This window comes from Megalobrama amblycephala, linkage group LG10 (assembly GCF_018812025.1).
Source record: "Megalobrama amblycephala isolate DHTTF-2021 linkage group LG10, ASM1881202v1, whole genome shotgun sequence".
Taxonomy (NCBI): Eukaryota; Metazoa; Chordata; class Actinopteri; order Cypriniformes; family Xenocyprididae; genus Megalobrama; species Megalobrama amblycephala.
The window spans coordinates 29,434,272-29,455,331 of record NC_063053.1 but is presented as its reverse complement, the minus strand read 5'-3'; the positions used below and the strand labels follow the sequence as shown (position 1 = coordinate 29,455,331).

Sequence of the window (21,060 nt, the reverse complement as noted above, 5' to 3'; positions counted from 1 at the left end):
CAAAACTGTCATTAGGTTAATTACCCATTTTAAGTGGAGTAAGCTAAAATTTTCCCAGTACAGTCAAGTAATTCTCCTACTCAGGTTGGTGCCTGTCTCTAGATCTATGAAGAACATTTTAATTGAAATGTCAGATTTGATCATTCTGCTGCTCAACCATGCTGTGAGATGATACATTTGATTGGCACCAATTAAAGCAGTCTGATCTCACAATAACTCTCTGCTCTCTTAAATATCTTTATAATCTTCCCTTTGCATATTCTCTGATCCTTTTGTCCTTTTGCTCTCTCAGGTAAAGGGGACGTGTTTGGTGATGTGTTTTGGAAGGAGACGACTTTGGCCCACTCATGTGCTAATGTTCGAGCATTAACATACTGTGATCTTCACATCATAAAGAGAGAAGCCCTGTTGAAGGTGTTGGACTTTTACACAGCGTTTGCCAACTCCTTCTCCCGAAACCTCGTTCTCACCTGCAACCTACGCAAAAGGGTGAGAAACATTAGCAAGTACACTTCTCGTATGTTATATCTCTTTGTTTTTGATAGGGTTGTCAGTGTTTCCATAGACCAACATTTCAGACTCCTTTGTTTGTCCGTGTTCAGCTTAATTCAGTCAAATTACTTGTCCTATTTTTTCTTCATGCTGAAACATTGTGCTTTCCCATGTCAGTCAGGAGGCTCTTTATTGTTTGCCCTGTCCATTTCTTAGCCCTGTTCTTTGTTCATTACAATGTTAACTCACCTGTTCTCACATGTTCCCCATTTTGTTCATCATCCTTTGTGTATTTATGCCTTTAGTTCTCCTTGGTTCATTGTCTCATGTTGAAGTTATGTTAGTGGTGTTGTATGCGTTTATCTCTTGGTGTTCATTAAAGTATATCTTTATTCATTCTGCTTTACACATCATCGTCTTTGGATCATACTACACAGCCGACCTGTGACAGACCACGAGACCATAAGAAGATCAGCAAATGCCCTGCCTAGAGCAGGAAAACAGTTCCCTCGAGGACCACACAAGAGACTTTTTAGACCTGGTGTGCCTTACCCACTCCCCGGATCACTCCCACTGTGTTTTTTCAAGTTAGCTTGAATGAGCGTACTCTGGCACGCCTGTCCAGAGATGGTCCTCAAGGGTCATTGGCCGAGTTTGTGGAATGGGTGCTTGTCCGTAATGACTCTGTTTACCATCTGCCTCACTGACAAGAAAATCGCCAACATCACTCCAGACCCAGAGCCCAGCCAGCAGTCAGCCATGCCCACCTCGGATGGGCCCGAGCCCACCACGAAGATGGAGCCAGAGTAATTGCCATAGGCTGTGTGTGTGAGCTGGAAACAACGGCCGTCATCAAGAGCATTTTAGTGGAGTTTATGGAAATGGTTTGGAGCACCACCCACCCTCCCATGGCTAAGGTAGATAAACAAAGCTTGGTGAATTATATTGTGTGATGAGCTGGATGAGAAGGCTTTTGTTGCACTTCAGTCACCGGTGTTGCCATCCAGTTCCATATTGTCTTAGTCATCACTGGATATGGTATATGATGAGCTGGATTAGGGTTTTTTCTGCATTTCAGTCACTGCTGGTCCCAGCCAGTGCCATATTTTCTCAGTCATCGCTGGATATGTCCAATTCGTCACTGGTTAAGCCCAGTTCCAAGTCCTCCAAATCATTGCTGGTTAAGCCCAGCTCCAATTCATCGCTGATTATGCCCAGTATTAAGTCTCCTTCGTTGCGGATGGTCCCGCCCAGACTCCCTCTCCCTCCTCAACTGCTAAAGCCATCCAGTTTCTCTGCCTCATCTTCACTGTCTCCCTTCAGCCTCTCAGCTTTTCCAGAGGTTCTGCTATGCTTCACAGATCCACCAGGGGCTTCCTAGTCATCAGCTCTGCCTTGGCTTGTGGATCCCTCAGCTCCATCTCAAACCTGCAAGCCTCGGACTCCACCTCGGCCCTCTAAACCATTGGCTCCACATTGGCTCATTGCTCTCTCAGCTCTACCATGGACTGCCATCCCTCAGGCTCCATCGGGCTCCCTCATCCCTCTAGCTCCATCTTGGTCTATCATCGCTCTGGCTCCACCAGGGACTTCTGAGTCAGTAGCTTTGCCTCGTTCCTCCACCCTTCTGGCTCCGCCAGTCTCCTCCCTCCCTTCAGGTCAATCATTGTCCTTACTCCCACAGTCTCCACTCTCATCTGTCAAGACCACGTGTCCAACTCTGTCACGCCCGCTCTTCGGCTCTGCCTTCATCTTCACATCCACAGTCTCCACCTCAGTCAGTCGTCTCCCTGGTTCCGCCTGCCACTTCTACTGAGGCTCCACCATGGCTCCTCCCTCCATCGTCTCCACCGTGGTCCTTCATGTTATGGCTCTGGGTCATCCTTCTGCTTGTCCCGTCTATTCTCTGGTTCTTCCTGTCTCCGCCCTGATTCCTTCCACCTTTATCTCCTCCCTGGTCGTCGTCTCAATGGTGTTTTCCTTTGCCTGCTCCTCATCCTCCTCCAGAGCCACCACCCCCCCTTCCTCCCTCCCTCCTCCCTCAGATTGCATGGGGATGCATGCTAAACACGATTGTGTTTAGTATAAGTCTTGTTTAGTTTCATTGTCATTATCATTGCCTGAGTTCTTGTTTGTTACTATGGTTTGTGATTAGTTCTCACCTGTTCCCCATTCTGTTTATCATCATTCTCTTTGTATTTAAGCCTTCAGTTCTCCTTGGTTCATTGTCTTGTGTTGAAGTTATGGTAGTGGTGTTGTATGCGTTTATCTCTTGGCGTTCATTAAAGTATATCTTTATTCATTCTGTGTCTCACATCATTCTTTGGATCATACTACATAGCCAACCCATGAGATTGTTAACCTAAAAATGGAAATTCTGTTATTTGACCCTCATGTCGTTCCAAAAATGTAGACTATGGCGACTTTGTTTTGTGTGTGCCTGAGCTGCTGTTTTTTTCTACTATTAATGTGGATGGATATTTTTACTGGGAAAAATGCAATATAAGTGTTATCATCAAAGTAGTCCAAAAGTCGCTTTATAAGTGATTAGATAAGAGCCATGCGGAGGGGAAAATTTAATTTTGATCTGTTCCTTGCAGAAAGCTACTGTTTGATTTTTAGAAGACTTGGAATTTATGGTGTGTTTTTTTTTTTTTTTTTTTTTTTTCCAACTTTTCATTTCTGCAAATCGAACTTGAATTTATTGAAGAAATCATCATGTGTAAACAAAAATAAATTATATGATGGTAAATAAATAGGTTAACTAACCCTTTAAGCTGTTAGAGCTCTGATTGGATATACTGTAAGCCACAATTGCCATCAATTCCACTAATCTTATTGGATACAGTACAAAGTATGAAGATGTGTCATGGCCATCAGGGAATTATGGTTAGAACTGGGTCAGTAGTGTCAAGGAGGGGAAACCCATGGAAAAATCCTTTTAGTATGATGGTGTGTATCCTTGAGCTAAGATTTTCACTCTCCCTTTCTCTTTCTTTCTTTCTCATGTTCAGTCCTTTTCCCTCTACTGTTCAGCTGTTATCTTTTGTTTTTTCTCGTTGTTACTTACTCTTCATTTCCACTTTTGTTTCCTTTATCACCAGCCTTGAATTTGACTATAAGCTCATTATTTGCTGCTTCCCTCGATATTTTCTAAACAATTACTAAGCCACACACTTTAAAAAAAAAAAAAAAATCACATTTAAACATACAAACAACATTTTTAGGCTAATGGCCGGATATGAATAAATCAAAACACAGAAAAAGCTCTCTCTCTCCCTCTTTCTCTAATGTTATTCCTTTTTTCCACCCTGATTGTTCCCAGCCTGCTTTTACCCTGTCAAAAAGTCTTACATTTATGCTGAAGCAAAACAAAAATTCACATCAGCAGTGTTTTAAACACTTTCAATATATTTTTTATTTTTTAAAATGTTATTCTTAGTCTTTTCTCCACTGTATTAATAGTGAATAGAGGACAGACAAATTAAGGGAATAGGAAATTAAGGGAATAGGAAAATATGATCAGGATCATTCATGCAAGCTTGAGTTCAAGATCACCATGACTCAACAGCCAAAAAGTTTTTAATCTTTTAATTTAATTTAATTGTTAATGTTTTAATTGAAAAAAATGAATAATTCTCTTCATTTAACAGCCATTAATCCTTATAGTATATATGACATAGAAACAAAATGGCAGCATAGTGAATTCAGATGTCTTCTGTGGTCAAATGAAAGACCAGTCTTGTTTAGTGTCTTTATGAGCCTGAGGGTCTCAACAGAATGAAAGATTTAGATTTCAAGCATCTGCCATTTAAAAGAGGACAGAGAGAGAAAGAGAGAGAGGTAAGGATGGCATCACTCTAGAGGAGGAAAGAGCAAAAAGAGACTTGCTGGTGTTTTTGATTGTGTGTGTAGGGCAGAAGTGTGAGATGATTATTTAATGGTATTTTAACATGTATGTTGTGTTTGATGGCTGACCTGTGCGTGTGTGTGTGTGTGTGTGTGTGTGTGTGGTCCTGGTAAACCCTATACGTTGTGGGGACAAAATATAAAGATAGTAATACTGTAATTTTTGACCTTGTGGGTGCATTTTTTGGTCCCCATGGGGAAAACAGCTTATAAAACATACTAAATTGTTTTGTTTGTTTGTTTTTTGAAAATGTAGATATGCTGAACATTTTCTATGAGGGTTGTGTTTAGAGTTAGGGGATAGAATATACAGTTTGTACGGTATGAAAATCCATATGTCTATGGAAAGTCCCCATAAAACATGAAAACTCAACGTGTGTTTTTTGGTCTATAAGACAGCTTGTGGGCCTTCAGGCAGACACACAACACACAGACACACTTCTTACAGAAGGCTTTTGCATTAATGATGTGACCCAGAATAAGAGTGTGTCTGGCACTAACTTTCAAATTTTGAGACTGGTCGTTTGCCAAAACTACAACAGTACTAGCGCTAAGCCACATCAAATTTTCATAAGTTTCATGGCTATCTTAGCATTATAAGTAAACATCATTGGAGGAGGTTAATTTTTATCCTGCCAATTACATGTCTAATAATGACAATGAGAATCATACATGTATTAGTTAAGCAGATCATTTTGCACTGCCCCTGAAAAAGAAAAAAAATTGACAAAAATAATTTTACAATAACAATATTCTAATATTCACTTTATTAGGGGCCAAGCACCAAAGGTGCGGAGGCACCTATTGTAACCGTTGGCGTTCTTTTTAAAAAAATTTTTCTTCTTCTTCTTCTTCTTCTTCTTCCGCTCTTGAAGTCTATGGCAGCCCATAGAACCGTTTGCGGGAAAGTTATGAAATTTGGCACACAGTTAGAGGACAGTCTGACCTTTGTCCACAGCAAATTTGGAGTCTCTAACTCAATCCCTCTAGCGCCACCAGCTGTCCAAATTTGCACTTATGTTTATGTTAATGACTTTTGAACCGTAAGGGCTAGAAACAAAATTCTTTTTCCTTCTGATTCCTTGGGTCAAGTCGAATCGATGACGTCCTTTTCCGTCATGAAAATTTTTCCGCCATTTTGAATTTTTTGAAAAACCTACTTTTTCTAACTCCTCCTAGGCCGTTACTCCGATTTTCACGAAAATTGAATCAGATCATCTTCAGACCATGCCGACAAAAAGTTATGGAATTCAAGTCGATTCTTCAAACTGTTTTCAAAAAACACGCTAACGAATTGTATGTAGTGCTTGCGAAAATAGATGTCAGGTTGTATCTCCGCAACGCTTTATCGTAGTCAGACCAAACTTGGTACATGTCATCACAAGCATGACCTGAGGTATCATGCAGTGTTTCGGCGCAGCGCCACCTACTGGTGCAGAGATATGAAAAATTGTCATTTTTGCTTATAACTTCTGATTGGTTTGTCCAAAAATCTAAAATGCTGTATTTTACAAACACATTAGCGTATCATTACGAAACTGGGTATGGGTCATCAGGACAATGCCCTGAAGGAACCTGAGAAGTTTCGGCGCTGCGCCACCTTGTGGTCAAAAGTTATAACAAAATTTACAAAAATGCTAATAACTTTTGACTTTATTAACCTATTCCAATGAAACTGGTCTCCATTGATTCCTTGGGTCATGCTGAAAACATAGATATCAAATTTGCCATAGTCAGCTGATGTTCCTGTCCGCCATATTGTTTTTCTTTAAAAACCTACTTTTTCGAACTCCTCTTAGACCGTTGGTCCGATTTTCACCAAAATCGAACCGTATCATCTTCAGACCATGCCGACAAAAAGTTATGGATTTCAAGTCGATACGTGAAATAGTTTTCTTATACCAGAGCAAAGAATTTGAGGCATGATGCAAAACCCAGTCTTGAAGCTGTATCTCTGCAATGCTTTGACATATTGACACCAAACTTTGCAAGTGTCATTGTCACTTCATACCACATTAATTTGGTCAGAGCGCCACCTATTGGTCGAAAGTGATGAACTAGTAAATCCTAATTTTTCAGCTCTTTTGCCTGAAATGATCTTAATAGGTCTTTAATTGCTCACTGTTGCAGTTACTCTGATGCTCCCAGCCGTGTTGGCTTGCTTCTTGTGCCGTTTTTGTGCTTGGCCCCGTAATTGCTGCTTGCAGCTATATTTATTATTATTATTATTATTATTATTATTATTATTATTATCATTAATTATTTATATTTGCATATATACACACACACACATAAATATACTACTACTATTAATAATAATAATAATACAGTTTTAACAAGTTAATCATTTTAAATAAATATTTATTGTTAATAAAATTACCAAAGCACTCCAGACTTCCAAACGATCCTCAGAGATTGTTTGGTTTTCTGGAGGCATTGCTTTATTTACTCTGTGTTATATTACTGTTTTAAAATATAATAATAATATTCTAAAACTCACTTTATTGTTATTATTATATATGTTTACCGTTATTATTTGTGTTGGTAATAATAATAATAATATAATTAACAATAATAGAATTTTTATTATTTCTATTATTGTTGTTGTTATTATTGTTAATAATAATTATAAATATATATCAACAATAGCAACAACAACTATAATAATAATAGTTTAATAAGTGAATTTTAATACAAGTTAATAATTTTAGATAATGCCAAAAAGCACTCCTGACTATCTAGATAGTCTCAAATATGAAGTGTTTTTCTTTATTTACTCTTCCTTATTGTAGAACTCCGGGCACCATGCAGCAATGGCAAATGTTCGTGAAGGGTGTGTTATTTCCTCCGGGAGTCACATGTTTTCTTAGGCAAAGAGATACCGACAGGTTTAGAATTATTTTCTTAAGCGGTAAACTGAATAGAAGACTGAATCTCGTATCTCATCAGTCTGTGTGTCACTGAATTAGAACAGCTCTCAGTGCGTGTGTTCAGTGCATGGCTGCCTTAGACGTGTGTGTATCACTGCAGGTGACAGGCTGGATTACCTGAACAGCCCTAATGTGTCACCTAATCACCCACTGAGACTGACACACTCTCCCTCAATGTGTGTGTGATAGAGAGAGAGAGAGAGAGAGAGAGAGAGAGAGGTTTAGGTACAGTACAGTGATGGCACCACAGGGTTGAGCTGAAAGAAACAGATGAGAACAAATATTTACAGAGACATTTTTTCCCCTATATATATATATATATATATATATATATATATATATATATATATATATATATATATATATATATATATATATATACATACATTATTTTTTTATGTATAATATAATATAATACAATGTAATGTAATCTATTTTTCAAGTTTTAGCACTATTACCTGATTGCAGTTCCTTTAGTGAATTGGGAGCTTACCATGGACAGCATAAGCACATTAACAATTATAGCAACTGGTGCCATTAATTTAGTGAATTCCCCCCAAGACTCACTCTCTCTCTCGTTAGTTTTCACTCTCAGTCCTGTCTTCATCTCCATTTGGTCTGTTTAGTGGTCTAATTAGTGATGTTTTTAAGTTTATTCTCTGTAGTGCCAGGGCTCAGGAGAGTACGGAGATACACAAATAAAAGTTCAGGCACACTTCATGATAAATATATGGAAAACGAAAAGAAAGAAGTTACAAAAAATAAAACAACTGGATAACGATGAAATGCTTCCATTCGCTCGCCTCGGACAGATTTCCCCCATCAGACCCATCATGGATACACATAGCGACACCTTGGCAAGAAGGTGTGATTCCCCTGCCGATTTCCCCTTTAGAATAATGGCTTCTTCTCTCTTGAGTTCTTCCAGAACATTCTAGAGAGTGAGAGATTGATGGTGTTGAGAAGCAGCCCTGGTATTTTTTATTTTTTATTTTTTTTTGCTTGCTGGCAATAATGCGTGAAAGGGAGTGATGTGGCAGCTGTAAATCTGAAAGCTTGTGTTTGTGATATTTCTGCTGCTGTAATGTCAGAGAATTTTTTTTAATTTTTTTTTCCACCTGTGTGAGGATTCTTACATTTAAGATGGGGTTACGTTGTCTATTAGTATATAATGAGGAGGAGTTGTGTGAGAGCACACCTGGTTCCCTTCTAACTGTATTGTGACAGTAAGAGGGTCTGAAGCATTTGTCAGTGATTCTCAGCAGTAAACGTTCTGGACACATTTTGAGCCAATTACCTCTCGTCAGAGAGAAGACGCTTCCCCACTGCGGAATGGCAGTTTGTGAGTGTGTGTCCAAGATGTGTTATGTAATTGTTTTGCTAACAGGCTTCTCTGTCATTTTAAGTCATTCAAGCCTCAATGCTTTACTCACACACAATAAACTTTCAAACTGAAAAAGGACTGACAAGTGACATGTTCAGAATGACCAAAGATGTACTTTGAAATATTTTAGTTATTTAGAGTCTGCATTTCTTTGTTTTTTTTATATCAGTATTACTTTCTGCATTTATTTAATAAAAAAATACTGTAAAAACTGTAATATTGTGAAATATTATTACAAATATTATATTATTATGAAATATTATTTAAAGGGGTCATGAACTGCATTGTTTTATAATGTTTCCTGGGGTGCACTTATAATGTTATTATGCTTTTTACATAAAAAATTGTCATAATTTAGAAATAAAAGGGATTTTTCCTACCTTCATTTTAGCCCTCTGATTTGAACGCTCTGTTTTAAAGGGTTAGTTGACCCAAAAATGAAATTATGTCATTTATTACTCACCCTCATGTCGTTCCACACCCATAAGACCTTTGTTCATCTTCGGAACACAAATTAAGATATTTTTGATGAAATCTGATTGCTCAGTGAGGCTATTGAGAGCAAAGCCACCAAACCTCTCAAGATCCATAAAGGTACTAAAAACATATTTAAAACAGTTCATGTGACTACAGTGGATCAACCTTAATATTATAAAGCGATGAGAATACTTTTTGTGCGCCAAAAAATAAAATAACGACTTTTCAACAATATCTCATGATGGCCGATTTCAAAACATTGCTTCTGAGCCGTTTCAGCCGTTTGATAGGAGATCCGAAGCACTAATTTGAAACAAAAGATTTGTAAATCTCAGAAGCTTCATGAAGCAGTGTTTTGAAATCGGCCATTACTAGATATTGTTGAAAAGTCATTTATTTATTTTTTTGGTGCACAAAAAGTATTTTCGTCACTTTATAATATTAAGATAGAACCACTGTACTTACATGAACTGATTTAAATGAGTTTTTAGTACATTAATGAATCTTGAGAGAGGAGATGTCATTGCTGGTTATGCAGGCATCACTGAGCCATCGGATTTCATCAAAAATATCTTAATTTGTGTTCCGAAGATGAACGAAGGTCGTAGGGGTGTAGAACGACATGAGGGTCAGTAATAAATAATTTTTTGGGTGAACTAACCCTTTAAGAGGCGCGTCTGCTGTGAGTCTTCCATGTAAACGACCACTGCCCTGATTGGCTAACATCTTTCCATTTGAAATAGCTAAGTATTACTCTCTTGAAAGCTTAGCACATTTTTACTATTACAGCTCTCAAGGTTATCTAATCATGAAAAGTGTTGACTATAGCATTACATTTAGATCTATGGCAGTGGTTCCCAAACTGGGGTACGCTAGGTGACAAAAGTGGGTACGCGAACAAAATGCTGAGTAGTTCATTTAATTCTACCTTAAAATAATATTAAAAATGAGCATGTATTTCTAACTTCCAAAATGTCATAAATCCAGTACATTTAATCAAATTACCTCATCATTTGCAGTCAAAAATGACTGTATCCACCATAGACTGTAAAACAAGCAGCATGCAAATGATAGATTGCGTGCCGAATCTGCTGCCTTAAATCGCGATAAATTACTGTCGTTCTCGACAATGCACCTTTGTAAAAGTAGAGATTTAGCACTTACTCGAATGAAGAACAAATATAGACTTAAGTTTAGATTTAAGACTCAAACTTTCTCCGATACAAAAACATACCTTGTGTGAGTTCTTGTATTTAATGATGATAACGAGTAATGCAATTGTTCCCAAATGTCTACATGACTGCAAACGTGGCATTATTATACAACAGGTCAAAAAATAAAACGTAAATTTTAAACACAGTACTGTCAGTATTTAATCTATTTTGCAATGAAATAATAGTTCTAACGAAAACCACAGCAGAACTACAACACACGTCTGTGTTTCGCGAACAATTCTGCGGCTTTGAACGAATCGTGAGAGTCAGTGATTCAGTGATTCATTCACAGCCACTTGCTTCGTTAATGAATGAATGACTCGATGACTCACTCATAAAAACAGCCACCTACTGGTGGTTTTAGTTTAATATTTAAAAGTTTTACTTAGTTTTACCATCATTGAATATTTCTCTATTGGACATGTTTTATTTAAAACATTATTTATTTTATAAAGTTATTCATAAAGCTAAAAAAAAATATGCACTGGAAAATCAATTTAGGGGGCAAATATTGTCCCTTAATCGTAAAGATGTGACTGCAGTCTAAGTGGAAGAAAGGGGGTACGCAGAAGGATGGTAATCCCTTCAGGGGGTACTCCAAGCTAAAAAGTTTGGGAACCACTGATCTATGGCATTATATTTAGATCGTGGCATGAAAGGTTGCAGTGATGAACATTGTAGCCGATCACAAACATGTTGTTGAGCGCATGAAAGCAGTGATCTCGTCATTGCAACTCAATTTCTGCACACTAACAAATGCTTTTATCATAACTAACAGTGTAAACGCGAAGTAACTAAGAGATTTTTGAATAAAATGGGAGTTTTGGTGCGAGTCCAGAACTTAGTCACTGATAAACTTGCACTGTTTGATTGACAGTTCCAGAGACTGTAAAGGGAGCGTTCTTTGATCACTTTCTAAGTATAATCACCATTTAAATAACAGATTATTTACATCCTACTAAGAGAAACAACATGAAGTTGACCATTTAGTCACTGGTTTGATTTACTGTCACATAGACAAAGAACATCTGACTGTACATAAATCATTACATATCAGATCAGGCATTAGAATTAACACAGTTTGTTGCATTACTGCCGAGTCCATATTGTACAAGTCTGTTTGCAAAGCCTGCACCAAAAATGCAATTGATTTACCAAAGAATCCACAGTGAAATATAATGAATACAAATAAATAATGCTCAACTGAGACATTCACATTGTTGAAAATAAATAACCATATTCATAGCATTAGGATCCTTTGAAAGGTAATGTTATTTTTAGTCCTGTTTCGCTCTTCTCTCCTCCTCATCTCACTAACACTCCTATCTAGATAAGCACATTCCAGGATCAGTCGTTCAATGGGCCTGGTGTCAATAAAAGCTTTTAATGGACTAACAAGGAAGTACGATGACCTCTTATATATCAAAAGCACAAGGAAAAGTTGATTTGACCCCTTCAAAATGTAATTTATTCCTGTGATGGCAGAGCTGAATTTTCAGCATCATTACTCCAGTCTTCAATGTCACATGATCTTTCAAAAATCATTCTAATACGCTGATTTGATGCACGAGAAACATTTTTTATTATTATCAATGTTTTAAAAAAGTTTGCTGTGCAAAGTGATATTTTTTCAGGATTCTTTGAGGAAGTTTTTTTGTAACAATGTAAAAAGTCTCACCAAGGCTGCATTTATTTGATAAAAAATACAGTAATATTGTGAAATAGTATTACAATTGAGTTGTAAGTTTTTCTTCCTTTGAAGTAAACTGAATTTTCAACAGGCTTCAACACAAACATCAGCAGGTCAGCAGCAAACAAGGTCAAAGTTGAAGTGATTTGAACTTTGCGCCATAGAATTGAATGCATTAGCTGTTGTTGGATCATTTGTGTGATCACTCAAGTGGTGTCTGTCTTACAGTTGCAAATGCAGTATTTTGATTGCTCCACTGACCTAAAACCTCAGCACTCACGTGCATCATGACAGCTGTTTTTTCTTAGCAACCACGAGGTTTTTAATCTCTCATTCTGTCGGCAGTTGCAGGTGAATGCACACCAGTGCACAGAGCCTTCACTCTGTCGCTCTGAGATCAGAAGTGAAATCTTAACATAACGATTTTAGCTTGGAACAGACATTTTCAGAGTGCTTTAATACTCCAAGAAAAAGCATGAAAATGTGATGCATATTGCTATGATGTGCATTGTGTGGTATTCCTTCGGGGAAGGACAGTCAGGTCAGCGGTCTCTTGTTTAGAAAAAGTGAGATGCTGAAGTCCTTTGAGGTGAATGTGAATCGGTTCATTTGAAAATTCTGAACCGTATCATTGCTTAGGATCCGTAAAGAATGTGATAATGGCTCTGCCCCAGACTGAGGCTGGAGTTCTCTTCTTCTGTCTCTTTTTTTTCTGACACACAAGTATTTACAGATTTTCATGATTCACCTCTTTTGTGGTGATTGTTTATACAATATGCCTTCTGGCAATGTTAATTTCTCTAATATTAGCATATGCATTCCTCAAATCTGAATATGCATAGTACAAATTTGCATCGTGTCCTTTATGCAAGAGGGTTCACGGTTACAATGTCATAATGTGCATTATCTCATCTTTTGCAGCATTCGATGACATTTTCTTATTGAGAATTACAGAATATACAGTATATCTTCTCCATTGCTTTTGGTTGCATTACTTTTGGACCACAAGAGCATTAATTGAGTTCATGTTTTTCAGATTTATTTGAGAAGAGCTTCTCTCTTCTAATCACTCACATGCTCTTCATGGACTAATTGCTTAGGTTATGTCCTCTTACAACATCATGAAAGAGATTCTGCCTTAATTTTAACCTTTCTCTGAGGACTCTTGTCACAGCACAGGGAGTGATGGAGGTCAGTGGAGAAGAAAGGCAGAAAAACCAGTTGAACCCACAAGCAGAAATTCCAAGAATAAGATTTAATATGGGATGGACTGGGACTTAAGTATAATTAAATTGTATATTTATTTTTATTTCTGTACATTTTTTATGATATATATGGTACATTTTATAAAATTAGAAGTATATAATCAGAACGAATTCATTCAAATCATTATTTAAATATATATGATCATGAGACGGGAGACTTAGAACAAACTTCTTTTATTTAAATTCGAAAGGATTTGTAGTTTTTTAATGATTTAATTTTTTTCATTAGAAGAGGTGCAATTGATTGCATTTTTGCAGAAGACTGAAGATTGGAGTTGTGTGTCTGAGCTTTGTGTCGCATATTGCCCTAGAGAACATTGCAGTCTTGGGCAGTTTTCAGTGTTGCCTGTGCCCAAATCCACAACACTGGCTTCAATGGACTGGGACAGAGGAAACTTTTCTCGCTTTAAATCTATAAGATGATGGTCCCAGCATCCCTCTGCTCCCTATGGCCATTTCATCCCTGACATTACTACAGATAGTGGAATTAAATTTAAAGTGTTTTTCATAAAACCTTGTTTGTAGATGTGCTGAAAAGGCGAACAAGGATTATTGCCTTGAAAGGGGTCAGAAGAATTAGGTTCTAATGAGCTTTCATTTCTCGACGTTATTAAAAAAAACAACACAAATGCCGGCAGCTCCCTCTGTGATTGGAACTCATTAAGTAATTTCTGTTGGTTTTGTGTGAATAACTCTAAGCTGTACCAGGAATTGTGTGTGTGCGTCAGAGGAAAGTGTGTGTTCTGAAATGAAGCCTCAGTAGGACAAAAAAAATGTTGTAATGTTCAAACAGAGAATGTTGCAGCGTTCAGCTCTTGTTTTGCTGACTTTCAGAAAGAGGGCAAAAGAGAATGACAGACTTTTTCTGTCTGTGAGCTCAGTGTCTGAACAAATCCATCATTTTTGTGCGTTTGTGTTCAGATCTATGAGTTGAATGCACTCAGTATTCTTCAAAACGATACAGATTCTTAAGAAAAACAGGAAAAAAGGTGATGTGTGTAATTCTGCTGACCTTAAAATGTCTTTTTTTCCTATCCCAGCTTAATGTGAGTAGTCAAGTTAGCCATTTGTAGGTTGATTTCCACTAAAAAAGTGTAACTGTGGCACTATCAAAACATTATTCTATTTATTTGAGCATCCTACTGCATTGCATTGGCTTTACTAATTTTATTAATAATATATATATATATATATATATATATATATATATATATATATATATATATATATATATATATATATATAATATAATATATTCAACTCCCTCAAGACCTGTAACACCAACAATATTCATCCGAAGCAAATGAAACAAGTGAGTGAGAGGAGGCGGGTTTGTGTCAATTCGCTGTCGAAGAGATGAGAAAGCGAAAAAGTGCAGCTGGTATTGTGCATCTGTTCTGCGGAAAATGAGTATTGGAAGCATTTCAGATATTTCAGTATCGAAAAAATTATATTTTTGACAATATTACATTGCACTTAGTTTATTATTTCAGTGAAATATACAGTACAGTCCAAAAGTTTGGAACCACTAAGATTTTTAATGTTTTTAAAAGAAGTTTCGTCTGCTCACCAAGGCTATATTTATTTAATTAAAAATACAGTAAAAAACAGTAATATTGTGAAATATTATTACAATTTAAAATAACTGTGTACTATTTAAATATATTTGACAAAGTAATTTATTCCTGTGATGCAAAGCTGAATTTTCAGCATCGTTACTCTAGTCTTCAGTGTCACATGATCCTTCAGAAATCATTCTAATATACTGATTTGCTGCTCAATAAACATTTATGATTATTTTCAATGTTGAAAACAGTTGTGTACTTTTTTTTTCAGGATTCCTTGATGAATAGAAAGTTCAAAAGAACAGCATTTATCTGAAATACAAAGCTTCTGTAGCATTATACACTACCGTTCAAAAGTTTGGGGTCAGTAAGAATTTTTATTTTTATTTTTTTGAAAAGAAATGAAAGAAATGAATACTTTTATTCAGCAAGGATGCATTAAATCAATCAAAAGTGGCAGTAAAGACATTTATAATGTTACAAAAGATTAGATTTCAGATAAACACTGTTCTTTTGAACTTTCTATTCATCAAATAACCCTGAAAAAAAATATTGTACACAAATATTTTGTACAATTGTACACATTAAATGTTTCTTGAGCAGCAGATCAGCATATTAGAATGATTTCTGAAGGATCATGTGACACTGAAGACTGGAGTAATGATGCTGAAAATTCAGCTTTGCATCACAGGAATAAATTACTTAGTGAAATATATTCAAATAGAAAACAGTTATTTTAAATTGTAATAATATTTCACAATATTACTGTTTTTTTACTGTATTTTTAATTAAATAAATGTAATCCTTGGTGAGCAGACGAAACTTCTTTTAAAAACATTAAAAATCTTAGTGGTTCCAAACTTTTGGACTGTACTGTATGAATATGTTTATGTATATTGTGAAAAAACCTAAGTATCTTGAGAGAGACACACACAAGTAAATGAATATAATCAGCTGAACTTAATAAATCAAGCACCACACATCAGTTTTTTAGTAAAGAAAGGGATGATGCATGTGGAAAAAAGTGGGATCTGACAGAGACAAAGTGTGGGGGGTGAAGAGAGAAAAATATGTAATTTAAGACAATCTTCAAGCATAGGTAATCTGTGGGCAGATCATGGCATGACACAAAAAGAAGCTTTAGTGTGACTGCTTTAGAGGAAGATAAAACATGTATAATTTACATCTTTCTTTCCCAACACAGCACACATTATTGATAATCCCTTATGCTGAAATTCCTGTTGTTACATGCTAAATGTTTCATTTTTATACAGGGAGCCACACTTCTTTTTTATATTCATGTGACTGTTTTATGTTCAATATTCAAACATTAATAAATCTTTTCTGATACTGTTTTTCATAATTATAATTTCTATATAGAGAAGATGGAAATAGAGATGGAAATTAGAATATCTCAATTTGCATCAAAAATCTTATAAACATGGAATTTAGTCAAAATGCAGCAATAGTCTATTTATCTTCAAGTGAAAGTTTTGATTCCAAAATTCTTGTAGATGCCATTTCCAATCAAACTAATGGTATTTCTTCTCTCCATATTCAGTTTATATTCCGTAAAATCGTCGATGTGAAAAAGGAGGAAGAGGAGAGGCAGCGTTCAAAGAATGAGGTCCCACTCACCATTCCTGTGGACCACCCAGTCCGAAAACTTTTCCAGAAGTTTAAACAGCAGAAGGAGCTCCGTAACCAGGGCGCTTCGGCCCAGCTCGACCTGGAGAAGAATCAACAGCATCTACAGCAGCCCACACGCATGCCAAAACCACACACCTCCCTCATGCAGAACTCACTGCACACGGTTCAGAACGGATCCACAAGCAGCGTGGTCACCATCTCTCAGATCACACCCATCCAGAACTGTCTGGCCTATTCTAAAGCGGGCGACTCCATTAAGCAGAACAACCGTGACATCATGGAACTCAAACCTGCCGTGGCCAGCGGTGACCAAGTCGCAAACCGACTCAAAGTGAATAACGCGTCGAGGACCAAACCCGCAGGAACCGCCCGTGGCTGGATGAGACTGAAAAACAACATGGCTGCCCCAGGTTCACCTCCAGAGGAGGAGAGGAAAGAGGGATTAAACAATGCAGCTAAGGCCGTGTCCATGGAGCGCCTTTCACCAGAAGTCAAAGTTCAGATAGAGAGTGTCGAGGTGGTGGGAGAATCCAGGAAGAATTCGCTCCGCAAAACAGACTCTTGGGATAGCGGCCTGACCCACAGCGACCAGAGACTGGATAGGGTTTCAGAACCACAGAGCCCTGTACCTGGACTTGGTAGAGGAGAAGGACCAGCCCGTGATTTTTACCCCAGTAGCGAGAGCTCGTTCCTGGCCTCGCTGCAGGAGGCCAGGGTGGAGCTGAGGACAGAGATCCAGGCTCTGAACGGAAGGATGACGACTTTAGAAGAAAGGGTTGGACAAATTCTCAGGCTACTTATAGAGACTTCAAAGGCCTCATCTAGTGAAGACTCAAATCTGAAAACACATAGACCCAAACTCAAAGCACAGGGCAGCATCCCAGTGTCCACACTCAGTACACCTGATTCTGAGAAGGATGAGGGATTGCCATAAGAAATTTGAATTCAATAAGCATTTGAGATGAAGCATTTGTAGCATCACTGTTTTGGTGCATCCACATCTGGCACCTATACCTGCAGCTCATAGAGGAACGTCCTAAAAAGGAGCTGTGATTTCAGAGGATATAGTTGTCACTTGAACATCTGTATGGGAGCAGGAGTTGGTTTCATAGTCTAAATAACTGCCAAGAACCCTAACTCTCTCAGAGTACAGTGGCATGTACTGCTAAATAAAAAATAAAAGGATTTTTAGTTTTAGTGCTTTAATGTTCAATCAGCACTTTTTGCACACTGAAGTAATGCAGGAACAACCACCCCCAAACCCCCCCACCCCGCCTTTTTCTTTTTCAGCGTGAGTTTGTATATATTCTGCATGTCCAGCTGGGTTCTGGCTTGCCAAAAATTTATAACCCTGATGATGTCTATACAATTGAAATATTTAAATGCTTGTATATTATGCAGTTAACTGCATGCAGATCTATTTATTCTCACAGAATGCTTATTTTAATGTCTAAATGAAAGAGACTGTTGATTGTCTTGATATCACCGTAATGTACATTCAGGTTTTTAACAACACATAGCATGACAAATCACTGAGGGAGAATGTGACTTTTTTGAAACAGTTACATATGCATGAATGACTTTCACAGCACTCAAGAACTTTGCCTTAAAGGACCTTAACATCAATCTTGAGATAAAGCTGGAGAGGAAAAACCTTCATTGGTTATCAGTATAGGACAGGTCTGTGTTTTTTGTGTCTGTCCTTCTATACATTTTAACTGTCATGTGTCAGCTTTTATTTTGAATTATTTATTTTTTTTTGCAAATTTTCAAGGATTTTGGAGGGTTTATGATTTTATGCAGTTCAATTATGTACCACTCAATGTTATTGGGGTTTGTTTCTTTTTATATTGCACCAATAGCAGCTTTTGGCGACTGCAGCTTCACCATTGCATATCTGTCAACTGTGTTATATGCAACCTTAATAAAAAATGGTAAATAAATATTTACAGTTTTAAAGATCAGCCACAATTATTTTGTTCTCATATGCAAGATAACATTATGATTTGCTGATCTCTCGAAACAAAGTCGCTTATCATAGGACTGGAATTCCCAGAGACGTCCTCATGAATCGAAACACCTGAAACACATCCTGACAGTCTCTTCAGTAGATCAAGCCCAGTCTGCAGATCAGGACTCCACAATGACAGTAAAAATGGAACCAAATCTGAAAAACTGTTTATGAGGACTATTTAAAGGTATTATTGTACCCTCACTTAAAGGGATAGTTCACCCAAAAATGAAAATTATAATTTACTCACCCTCAAGCCATCCTAGGTGTATATGACTTTCTTCTGCCAGCCAAACACAATCAGAGTTATTTTAAAAAAATGTCCTGGCTCTTCCAAGCTTTATAATAGGAGTGAATATTAACTTTTGAATTTGAAGCCCAGAAAGTGCATCCATCCATCATAAAAGTAATCCATATGGCTCCAGGACCTTCTTAAGCGAAGCGATGCATTTTTGTAAGAAAAATATCCTATTTATAACTTTATAAACTTTAACCACTGGCTTCCGGTATAACATTATGCGACATGTAGTTCCGGCCGAAGAGTGAACTCTGCCCCGACGCATGACATATTAAAGGGATAGTTCACCCAAAAATGAAAATTTGATGTTTATCTGCTTACCCCCTGCGCATCCAAGATGTAGGTGACTTTGTTTCTTCAGTAGAACATAAATTCTGATTTTTAACTCCAACCGTTGCCATCTGTCAGTCTTATAAGAGTGGACGGGAACTCGAACGATAAGAGTCTAAAACACTTCCATAGACAAGTCCAAATTAAACCCTGCGGCTCGTGACGACACATTGATGTCCTAAGACACGAAACGATCGGTTTGTGCGAGAAACCGAACAATATTTATATCATTTTTTTACCTCTAATACACCACTATGTCCAACTGCGTTCATCACTCGCTTAGTGAGGCCTGATTGCACTCTGACAACGGCAGTGATGTCTCGCGCATATACTTCAATGAGTGCTAGACATCACCGCTGTCAGAGCGCGATCAGACCTTACGAATCGAGTGCTGAATGTAGTTGGACGTAGTGGTGTATTAGAGATAAAAAATGATATAAATACTGTTCGGTTTCTCACACAAACCGATCGTTTCGTGTCTTAAAGCCGGGAACACACCTAACGATTAGCTGAAACATTCTAAGACTGAACTGAACACACATACCGATTGTTTCCTTCGACTGGAGCCGATTTATATACTCACACATGGAATTTGAACACCGACTGTAATCACAGATTGAACGCAACTGGCTCTGACTGGACGCGTTTGAGCGCGATCAGTCATAATCAATTTACACTCATAATCGGCCTTACAATCGTTAAGTGTGTGCGCGGCTTAAGACATCAATGTGTCGTCACGAGCCGCAGGGTTTAATTTGGACTTGTCTATGGAAGTGTTTTAGACTCTTATCGTTCGAGTTCCCGTCCACTCTTATTATAAGATTGACAGATGGCAGCGGTTGGAGTTAAAAATCAGCATTTATGTTCAACTGAAGAAACAAAGTCACCTACATCTTGGATGCCCTGGAGGTAAGCGCATTTTTGGGTGAACTATCCCTTTAACGGAAAGCGCAGAGGATAGAGCAAAACAAAACACCGGTCATGAATTAGAAGTCTAACGAGAGAATTTTGAAAGAGAAATGTCAGAGGCGCTCATGTGAACATGCAGACGGCCATAACCGGAAGCTAGTGATAAACATGGGTATTTTTCTTACAAAAACACATAGCTTTGCTTCAGAAGGCATTTATTAACCCTCTGGAGCCGTATGGATTACTTTTTTGATGGATGGATGCACTTTTTTTGAGCTACTATTCACTCCCATTATAAAGCTTGGAAGAGCCAGAATATTTTTTACTATAACTCCAATTGACCGTTTGCAAAGCCCCATTTATAGCATCAAATAAACATGAATAAACATCATAAGGAATGTTGTTTCAACCGCGGAAAGATGTCAGTACACACCACTTTTCAAGTTCAAGTCCACCGACATTAATCTACTAACTCCAGGGAGTTAGTAGACTGCTTTGTTGGACAAAATGGCAGACTCGGCGTTATGATTAGTTAGATCACCTGTCAATCAAACCCCCAGCGAACGGGCCAATTGTGTTCGGCTGTAAGAAGAAAGTTATATACACTTGATCGTGGGTGAGTAAATTATGGGATAATTTTCATTAGGGCTGCACAATTTATCACGATTAAACACTTATTTTATGCGCATCTTGTCAGAGCTGTGTGGCTCTGTGATCAGTAGTAAATGCTTCTCCATCTGAAAGCCAGAGGGTGCTCTTGCACAAAACCTGTAAATATGCCCTGCCGCAGTAGATATGTTAATATCTAGATGTTAATAAATGCTTCTCACAGGGGCGGATCTACCGGGGTGGTACGGGGTGGCAACAGCCACCCTAAGAAAAAGCTTTGCCACCCCAAAATTATCAGAGAATAAAATATAAATGTTAGCAGTGTTT

General features: G+C 37.6%; 1 protein-coding gene across 3 annotated transcripts in view; it reads left to right on the top strand.

Moving 5' to 3' along the window:
- Window positions 1-18,540, top strand: part of kcnh5b (potassium voltage-gated channel, subfamily H (eag-related), member 5b) — a 60,315-nt gene extending 41,775 nt beyond the window's left edge. Inside the window, exons 11-12 of one of the 3 annotated variants that reach the window (XM_048205701.1) lie at window positions 293-489; window positions 16,488-18,540. In XM_048205701.1, the coding sequence (XP_048061658.1) occupies window positions 293-489; window positions 16,488-17,510 (1,220 nt within the window). In that variant the 3' untranslated portion in view covers window positions 17,511-18,540. Of the gene's footprint in view, window positions 1-292; window positions 490-929; window positions 2,873-16,487 lie in introns of those variants that run through there. The other 2 variants (XM_048205702.1, XM_048205703.1) reach the window with 2 other exon arrangements.
- Window positions 18,541-21,060: the final 2,520 nt, after the last annotated feature.